The following is a 10,098-nucleotide window of genomic DNA, read 5'->3' as shown; positions in this document are numbered from 1 at the left end:
TCTTTCCCCTCCCCGTGTCCTCAAGTCCATTCTCTATGTCTGTGTCTTTATTCCTGTCCTGCCCCTAGGTTCTTCATGACCTTTTTTTTTTTTTTTGGTATAAGTGAAATGATATTATTTCTAGAATTTGTTGATGAGGGAACCTGGAATATGATCATAGCAAAAGGCAAGAAGCCCCCATTAGTTAGCCAAATATTTAAGCATTTGAGGCATTGCTGCCACGCTGGACGCATACAGGTGAGTAGACTTGTATCCTGCTCTGAAAAAATTTTCAGCTTCATAGGAGAGATGGGGATTCAATAGTTCAACAGACATTATGTGCCAGATGAACACAGTAGGGGCCCCTGTTGCAGGAACACAGTGTAGAGTGGGAGACAGACAGACATACAGAAAATGTCATTATCGTTCGGCAAATGCTGCAAGATGGGCTGGTATTGGGTGTTGTGAGGTCCCAAGTAGGACCAGTGGGCTTGGCCCAAGGACTCAGGAAGTCCCCTTAGAGGAAATAAAGCCTCAGTTCAATGTCAAGTGGCGCCTGGTAGCTATCCGATGAAAAAGGTGGGAAAGACAGTGAGCAGAGAGAACTGCACACACAGGGCTTTGAAAGTGTGCAGCGGCTTTCTTGTGCCCTGCACATGCCTCCAACATGTTCTGACCATGTGATATTTAAATTTTCTACCTATATTTCTCTCTCACACTGCAAATCCCCCAGAGGACCATGAGCATCTGGGGGCAGAAACCCTACTGTCTTCCTCTTCCTATTTGCCCTCAGATTCAGCTAACACAGCGGATGCTCAGTAAGTGTTTAATGAACTCAGATGAGTTCGAGTGCACGTGGATTCTAGGTATAACCCAAGGTAGATAAAAAGGCATGGATGAGGGCTTCCCTGGTGGCGCAGTGGTTGAGAGTCCGCCTGCCGATGCAGGGGACGCGGGTTCGTGCCCCGGTCTGGGAGGATCCCACATGCCGCGGAGCGGCTGGGCCCGTGAGCCATGGCCGCTGAGCCTGCGCATCCGGAGCCGTGCTCCGCAATGGGAGAGGCCACAGCAGTGAGAGGCCCGCGTACCGCAAAAAAATAAAATAAAATAAAATAAAGGCATGGATGATTGCCACAGGGGCTCAGGAGACAGGCCAGTGTGGTTACAGGAACAAATTTAAAGGTATGAATGATATATCTTTTCTTTGTAATTGATTGTTGTTGTCTCTGCTTTTTTTGCCCATAAAATTTTTGTTTCCTTGCAGAGTGAAGAGTTCCACATTTACACCCAGTATTGCACTAACTATCCGAGGTACGTCTTGTGAATGCGCAGCAATATCTTCATTTTGTTTTAAGTGAGTCCGTGCAGTGTAAGTGGTCGGTTGGCGTCATGTGCCTGGCGCTGCGCTGAGTACTGTGGGAAAACTGCAGACATGCTGAGAACAGACCACAGGGTACCCAGATATTGATCCATTCAGGCTTAGGGACTCCCTAGCAGAGCCAGCACAGGGAAAAATTGTGAAAGACCTTAAAGGAGACCAAAAAGATTGTTAGGTTTCCCTCAGTGGAAAACTAAGTAAACCAATTGTGTTTGGCTAGAAGTCTTATCTATTAACCCTTTTGTATATGTGCCATGTTTTAAAGAATATGGGATGCACTGCTAGTGAGTTTATATAATCTAGCTGGGGATAAAATATGCTATATTTTTGCCATATAAATTTTAGGAACTACTTAAGTTTTATGGAGTTCAGAGAAAGGAAAGAACATGATAAGCTTATGTGAGAAAAGAGGACTCATCATCCCACCTGGATCATTGCTTCCGTTTTGCTCACACTGGGGGTGTTGGCAAGAGGACCGTTTAGGGAGCAGCCTCTGGCCAATATAGCGACCATTTCAGTAAGGGAGTCAGGCCTAAGACCACAGCTCACACTGTAGGAAAGTCTTTTTTTCTGCAAAAGACATTTATTGAGCACTTACTGATTTCTAGGTACTGCACTCAATCCTGTAAATACAAAATGTGGTTGAATTTAGTTTTCCCAGGAATCTAGAGATATTGAGGGATTAAAGAAAAGCAGAAAACAGAGAACACGCTGACAGCACAGTGCCTGGCCCCTGATAGGTCCTCAGCAATTGCTACCTCGTCATCATCCCTGCCCCATCCCCACTGCATGGATGAAATCATTGAGCCTCCAACAGGTTTATTGATTTTACAAGCGTCACATAGCTGATAAGTGACCAAATCTGGCTGGGATTTGAACCAAAGTTGGTCCAGCCTCAAACCTCATGCTACTACATCCGTGTAAAGTTTCTGAAGCTTTGTGATTCCCCTCACCCTGTACCTTTCTACTGTCTGTTTGCCCACATGACTAGCAGGACTTGAGTTGTTACGTTAGGGATGGACCGGGAAGAGAGCTCGGGGGATTTTATCTACTCTGTAGCCAGTCTTGGTAGAGGCATGTCCCTAAGGATAAAGTGGGTGGTGGGGTCCACCTAGAAGAGAAGCCAGTAGACTGAGCCCCTTGCGTCACTGTGTTCAGGAAGAACAAGCGGGTCATTCGTGCTTCGGGGCGGCCCTGGAAAGGCCGGGTGGATTGCTTCGGGGCGGCCCTGGAAAGCCAGTGTGGATTAAAAGACATGAAGCCAGAGGCTCAGGCTTACTGATGGCAAAATACTTTCCACTGGAGGACTTTCATCTCCTCCTGTAAATATTGGTCAGGATATCATGCTATGGTGATTTATTTGGTTGGGGGTCAAGCATGCTTTTCTCAGGTTTCCCTAAAAACAAAACAAAACAACACCCCACGTGCAGATTAGTACATTTACTCATATCCTTATCTGTAGACCTACCCACAGTTTACACAGTTTCACTTAAGCAATGTTGTTTCCACCTCTCTCCTGAAGATATCAGGAAATTGTAGGATGCTCCAACTAAAGCTATGGTCCTTACGCTAAAAGCCAGCGTTGCACCACACCTTAATGCAGAGAAATCAAAGAATCAGCCCTCAACTTCTCCACAACACTTCCTCCTGTGGGAAAGGAAAAAACATTCCAACTCTGAAGAATCAACAAAATTCTGGACCCAATTATCAGGATCTAAGATGCTAGAGGGGCTTGTTTGGAGGATTATGTCTGTGTAAATTTCATTATAAACATGTCATTTGAAGAAATATCTTCTGAATGTGCAATTTTGGAAGTTTATGTTAAGAAGAATTTTCTGACAGTAATAAGAACAGAGGGCACAGAATGAAGGCAGCTTTTATAAACTACACTGCTTCCGGGTCAGGGGATAGGCACAGTCATTTGTGCAGGACATTTCTGAGACATTTCTGTCCTGCGTAGGGCACAAGTCCAAGCTTGGTGTACACTGGCAGGAAGTAGGAACGAATATCCCTTGCCTTCTAGCAGTTTATGTTGTTTTGAGAGTCGGAACTGAACCAAATGCAATAGTGGAACAGCCGTTAGGAAAGATCAAATCAATGAATACAAGTCAGTGTAGTACCAACTCAGTTATATGTAATGGAAGCTGAAGATGCATGAGATAAAGGAGGAGTAAGTCCCAGCGAGGAGAAATCAGGACAGTTTCCAGGAGGAAGTGTTTTTTACCTTGGGTCTGACTTTGAAGGAGGAAAGAAACGTGTTAGCAGGGAACTGCTCCCCAGGCCCTCTCAGTGAAGCGGGCACATCCGGTTCTTGCCCAGTTGTGTGGTTTTCATCGTCATAGAAAAAGATTTCTTGCTGTCCCCTTGCCTCCCATCAGTTTGCTCTGTGAGGCCTGAGATTTCCCGCCCCCGTCTTCACAAGCCATGAGCGCCAGGTGTTTCAGCCCATCTGACAACGTGTCTTTCCCCTTCGGATCCAGGCTGGTGATATTAAATGTCGCCTGCACACCTTGACAGATGTCTTTCTTCATACCAGTCATGCCCCAGTGACTTTGCTGGGAAGAGGCACAAGCCCTCCCTCTTGTCCCCAGGGAGGAGCACAGACCCGCTCAGGTCATTGTTCTCGGATGTCTCCCCGTGGCCTGAATCCGGAGTTCAGTGCGCTCAGGATTTCTTGCAGGTGTCTTACCCTTGGGCAAGAACTCAAAACTTTAGATGGTTAGAAGGCCAGTGGGCAGCTGATTCTGACTCTAAAGAACCTTAGAAAAGTCCCTAGGTTACATGATGAAGAATAGTTTTGAAATCTTAAGGGAAAAATAAAACCATTTGAACAGAGATATTTCTCCAAGCAATCAGGCACGAAAGGGATTCTGATAGCTTAATTAGGAGACCTCCATCCATGTCACCTCCTTCCAAGGAGTTTTATTTCGTTGTTTGGCTCTGTTTTTCTAAATTAATTCTGAAAACATATTACTGAGTTGGGGAGAAAGGGGCTGAAATTACTTCCACCTGCTTCCTTCTAAGTTATGAGACCATAAGATTTTAATTTACATGTGTATGTGCAACTATACAAGCCCACCAGCTTGCTTTATGTATAAGATATGAGCATTGTTTCAACCATCCCTCTAGGATGTTTGGGGGCCGTACTTATTGCCCCTAGGGGAGCTGAGGTGGAGGAAGAATTCCGACCTAGTTTTCTAATATGCTCTGTAAGGCACGCTCCTTAAGGACCAAGGTTATCCAACTGTTTCAAAAGCTGAATTTAGAATGAGGAGAGACACTTGGTGGTGGAAAGAAGGATCTGTTCAGAGATTCTCAAAGGAAAGTTCCTCGGGGGATGAGGTCTCCAAAGACCTGCACATAATGTCACGCACTTTGTGCATTTATTTAAAGGCAACCGGCAGAGGGGATGGCAAACGTCTGGCACGGGGCTGGATCTACCGGGAAGAAGACACTCCTTTTGTTTAGTACAAAGGTGCCCACTCCTTGCAATCTAACTTGAAAACTGAATACAGATGTGTATTTGAGCACTGCGCAAAGATGCCAAGATGGGGCATAATTAGGGGCCAATGTCCAATTTAAATCCCCTTTGCAAAGCCCTGTGTCCTGGCAGGGGCAGCATCTACCTGGAGGAAGGAGCTTACTGCATAGATGCCACGTGTCCACGTTTTACTACCTTCTTATAGTGTCTTTTTCTAACTCACCCACCCAGAGGGACACCTTTTCTTAACCTGCCCAGAAGCATTCTAGCTTCTCTAGCTCTTACCTGTTTTAAGGTATCAACACACTCCAGCATTTAAAACTTGAATACTCGTGTTAAGCGTTACAATTTAGATTTTAAAATATTTCTTCTTCTTGCAGATCTGTGGCTGTGCTAACAGAGTGCATGAGGAACAAGATGCTGGCCAAATTCTTCAGGGAACGTCAGGAAACTTTGAAACACTCACTGCCTCTGGGGTCCTATCTCTTGAAACCAGTTCAGCGGATTCTCAAGTATCATCTCCTTTTGCATGTAAGTTTCTGCCTGCGCTTGAAGGACTTTCTAGGGGATGGGGATTTTGTGTGTATATGTTAAGTTTAGGAGAAAAAAAAATCAGAAAAAGCTGTGGACATATGGAAACATTTTCCACACTCATACTTTACAACTGACTAATCTGCTTTGAGGAATTAGAGATATTTATATTCTAGGCCTGCAACCTCATTGACAACAGCCAAGTAAAAAGATTCATTTTGGCTCTGATGGTGATAGGGCTTAGGAGTGACAGTTTCAGGCAGGGAGCTATCATTCATGAACAACAGATCTTTTTGTTAGGTTTTATTTTATTTCCATGAGCCCGGATTCAGTAGGCAGTTGGGAGGGAGAGCTGTTTGTCATAGATTGGCTTGTGTAGGGGCAACGAGAAGGGGCTGAAAGGGGAGAAGACAGATGAGCAGCGTGATGAATGATCTTCGAGCCGGGCTTCCCATCACTTCGGGGTCTGTTTTCTTTATATCATTTCCCATTATTTGTACAAAGTTCAAGGAGACCTTAGAAACAAAAGTAGCCATGGCTCTCCTACATTCTCATTTCTTATCTTCTAAGGAAGCTGATAAAAATGGGAAATAGTGTTCTTGAAAGTAATTTCATTCTATAAGTAGGATTGATTGCCTTTGCAACTTGAGAAAAATAGGATAGCAGAGAGGTTGGGAGCAGGGCTCTGGGGCAAGACTGCCCGGGTTCAAGTCCTGTACCTTTCCCACGTTCATGGTGCCTCACAGGCGGTCAATAAAAATGAGCTATTATTTTTATTTTATTATTTTTAATACTGCATTAAAAATCTTTTTTTAAAAAAGATTTAAATCCAGAGCTCCTATGTATATCAACATGCCTGCAATTTACATGTATCACTTTTTAAATGATTCCAGGTTTCTAACTTGGATAGGCATTCCAAGATTGCTCAGTTCATATGCATTTAAAATTTTAAGAACTCTTTATGGTCCAACTTTACCAGAAACTTCTCAGCTTTGTCTTTTTGCCTGCCTGGCTCACCTTGGGAGAATCTTGCATCCTGTGAAGCCACATCAGGGATATTACTTTAACTGTTCGATTGGTTTTAATGACCTCTAAATTTAGTGGGATTAATTTACTAAATCAGTGTCCAAATAATTTTTTAAAAAATAATAGCTTTCCCAGGGTAGATCTGTGCTGGACTCTGCTAATATGGCATTTAAAACTAGTATGTCCCAGTAATCTCTATGGCTTTCTAGACAGTAAGTCAATCAAAAGAAAAGTCTTGGACCTCCGTTACATAAGCATGTCAGATATAACAAGTCAAGAGTCTTACAAAAATTTAACTGCTAGGAAGAACAGCCCTTACCCTCTAAATTAAAAGCTGGTATCTTAGTTCACACTGCTATAACAAAATACCATAGACTGGGTGGCTTAGACAACAAACATTTATTTCTCACAGTTCTGGAGGCTGAAGTCCAAGATCAGGGGGCCAGCATGGTTGAGTTCTGGGTTGCACACTGCCTTCTTCTCCTATTTCCTCGCATGGTGGGAAGAGGCAAGACTGCTCTCTGGGCTGTCTTTTATGAGGGCACTAACACCATTCACGAGGGCTCCACCCTCATGGCCTAACCAGCTCCAAAGGCCCTACCTCCTTATACCAGCGCAATAGAGGTTAGGATTTCAACATATGAATTTGTGGAGGGCACAAACATTCGGCTCATAACAGCTGGTAGTGAAGATAAAAGGGAAGAACAGTGGTTAGATTAATTTAAAACTAATTGCCTGGAGTATTTTTGCTTTTATAGTTGGTTTAGAGTGTTCCTTCTGTATCATGCACATCACTTCAAAGTTCTGTAGCCACCCGTGAAAATCCCCACAGAAATACACTCTGTACTTCTGAGTCTGTCTATTGGTGAACAGGATTGCCTCTCAGACTAAAAGAAGAAGTGATTATTTTTTTAAGTTTTCTCTCGATCTTGAACTTACCTGGGAGTTGTTAGTTTAGTGATACAGTTTCATAGGACCTTTCTAACAGCTGAGTCTGAGTGCAGAAAGAAAATGTAAATTCCTTTCCAGTTTCTAGCTGGATGGAAAATTTGAGGATTCAGTAAAAGTAAACAAAGTGTGACTAAAAAACAAGGGAACTAATCTTCATAATTTATACCATTAGATTCAACCTCCACCCTTGGACTTAACATCTCTGCATAAGTGTCATAGGAACAGTCTAATTGACTCTAATATCTTCTCACTCTTTTAGATACTTACATTGGAATTTAGATACTTAAAACTTATTGTTGCTCTTTGAAGACGATACAGCTTCAATTAAATAAGCATTTATTTACCACCCAGCTCTCTGGTGGGCACTGTTGAGAACATAAAGGACTAAAGGAACTATGCAATAGTTCATAGGAGTCTAGGGACATGTGTCTTATGTACTTAAAAGAATTAGATTATAATCGTGTCCCCTTCTCATCTCCCTGGGATTGTGGAACTCCAGGGCTCAGGTAAGTGCTGGTGTTATATTCTTCTGACCATCAGAGAGTGAATACTTGAACCATGAGATATCTCTCAGCACTCTGAAGGATTATGTTTAGTGAATTTCATGAACTAGTGAAAGGCTTTAAAGGCTTTAAAGCCTTGTCTACATGAAAATGTCTTGCTGTATAGGTATTTTTTTTAATATAATATTCATTGTTTTTTGTTTTGCTTTGTTTTGAGGCCATTACATATTAAGCCCTGTGTGTTAGTTTAGACTCCTCTGGGAGAAAAAAAAAAAATTGTTTCCTATGTAGTAAGAGTGAGAAGCATATTACTGAGAACTGTGCTACACTGGCCACCAGGAAGTTCAGAAATCTCCAGCCATAATGTCAACTCTCTTATCTATTATAATCACTCTAATATCTCTGTGAGACTTAATGGCCTGTATACTTGTTTTGTTTCATCCTCCTTGTCAAATTCCTCCTTGTGCAATTCTCATTGACTTCTATTTTTCCTAGCTCCATTCTTATTCGTATCTTACCATTTTATTGTAGGTATTTCTGGTAGTTATCTCAGAATCTTAAGGAAAGATGATAGTGTGTAAATAAGCAAAAAAAAAAAATGAGAAACTAATCACAGAAGTGCCTTTTGTTTCATTTAGTATATAAGAAAAAAATTTTGAAAATAACTAGGGTTGGGTGTTTTGGGGTTTTTTTAAAGGAAATAGAAAATCACCTTGACAAGGACACAGAAGGCTATGATGTGGTGCTTGATGCTATAGACACGATGCAGCGAGTAGCCTGGCACATCAACGACATGAAGCGGAAGCATGAACACGCCATCCGGTTACAGGTGAGGCCTCAGGGTGGCAGTACCTGGTGGGGCTGCGGCCCTATGACTTGTTATCATTTCCCAAATCAGATATTAAGGCTGTTCAGTGTTGCACGTCATTCATGGCCTTCATCATAGATCTCCTTGAGGAAAGATCAGGGCATCGATAATACTGATCATTGTTTACTGGTTATTAAAGAGAAAGGTACATTGTAACGTTCAAACTAATAGTTTGCTCGTAGCCCCTTCCGTGACCCAAATTAAAAATCTGAGTCTCCCAAGGCCTTATTTTATATTAATTACCAATAAGCAATTCTTGCTGAAAGCAACTCTTTCCAAACTGCTTTTTGGTTTTTGTTTTTATAAATTTATTTATTTGGGGCTGTGTTGGGTCTTCGTTGCCGGGCGCTGGCTTTCTCTAGTTGCGGAGGGCAGGGGCTACTCTTCGTTGCGGTGCGCAGGCTTCTCATTGTGGTGGCTTCTCGTTGCGGAGCACGCGCTCTAGGCACGCGGGCTTCAGTAGTTGTGGCTCACGGGCTGTAGAGCTCAGGCTCAGTAGTTGAGGCACACGGGCTTAGTTGCTCTGCAGCACGTGGGACCCTCCTGGACCAGGGCTCGAACCCATGTCCCCTGCATTGGTAGGCGGATTCTTAACAACTGCGCCACCAGGGAAGCCCTCCAAACTGTTTAAAGGGATTTTAAGCCTCTGTTCCTCTCTCACTAGTTCATGCAGAATCATGAGGTGGCAAACAAGTGGTGATGGGACAGGGGACTCAGAGGAAGGAGAGCTAAGTCTGGAACCAGGTCCTTTTGGCAGTTTCACTGTGGAGGTGACTCACCACTGCAGTTTAGGTTCCTCACTTTTAAAATAAGACACGTTTACTAAGATCCCTTCCATCGTCAACATTTTGAGCCCTAAATTCCTGGGAACTTTGGATAGATGCTAAGTCAGCAGTCATGTCCTGGGCATCTCAAAAGATGCATTATTTAAAAACAAAAGGTCACGTGGGCCCAGAGGCTAGTCCTAAGCTCCTTGTTGCCCCTGGAGTAAAAGCAAAGCTCAGGGTGACTCCATGCTATGCAGAGCACATACATCTGACTCAGGAGGGAAAAGAGCTACGCTCTTCAGGCCATACCTCTGAACAAAACTCAAGGTTTCGGGACTTCCGTGGTGGTACAGTGGTTAGGAATCCACCTGCCTATGCAGGGGGACACGGGTTCGAGCCCTGGTCTGGGAAGATCCCACATGCCGTGGAGCAGCTAAGCCCGTGTGCCACAACTACTGAAGCCCGCGCGCCTAGAGCCCATGTTCCGCAACAAGAGAAGCCACCACAATGAGAAGCCCGCGCACCGCAATGAAGCCCGCTCGCCGCAACTAGAGAAAGCCTGTGCACAGCAGTGAAGACCCAATGCAGCCAAAAAAAAAAAAAAAAAAAAAAAA

At 43.6% G+C, this 10,098-nt stretch overlaps 1 protein-coding gene across 1 annotated transcript in view; it reads left to right on the top strand.

The window, feature by feature from the left end:
- Positions 1–10,098, top strand: part of PLEKHG1 (pleckstrin homology and RhoGEF domain containing G1) — a 91,460-nt gene that overhangs the window by 53,799 nt on the left and 27,563 nt on the right. Inside the window, exons 4-6 of the mRNA XM_007458748.1 lie at positions 1,244–1,290; positions 5,219–5,369; positions 8,547–8,678. Of these exons, the coding sequence (XP_007458810.1) occupies positions 1,244–1,290; positions 5,219–5,369; positions 8,547–8,678 (330 nt within the window). The remainder of the gene's footprint in view (positions 1–1,243; positions 1,291–5,218; positions 5,370–8,546; positions 8,679–10,098) is intronic.

Source organism: Lipotes vexillifer, unplaced genomic scaffold, assembly GCF_000442215.2.
Source record: "Lipotes vexillifer unplaced genomic scaffold, Lipotes_vexillifer_v1.1 scaffold639, whole genome shotgun sequence".
Taxonomy (NCBI): domain Eukaryota; kingdom Metazoa; phylum Chordata; class Mammalia; order Artiodactyla; family Lipotidae; genus Lipotes; species Lipotes vexillifer.
This window is presented reverse-complemented; position numbering and strand designations above follow the sequence as displayed.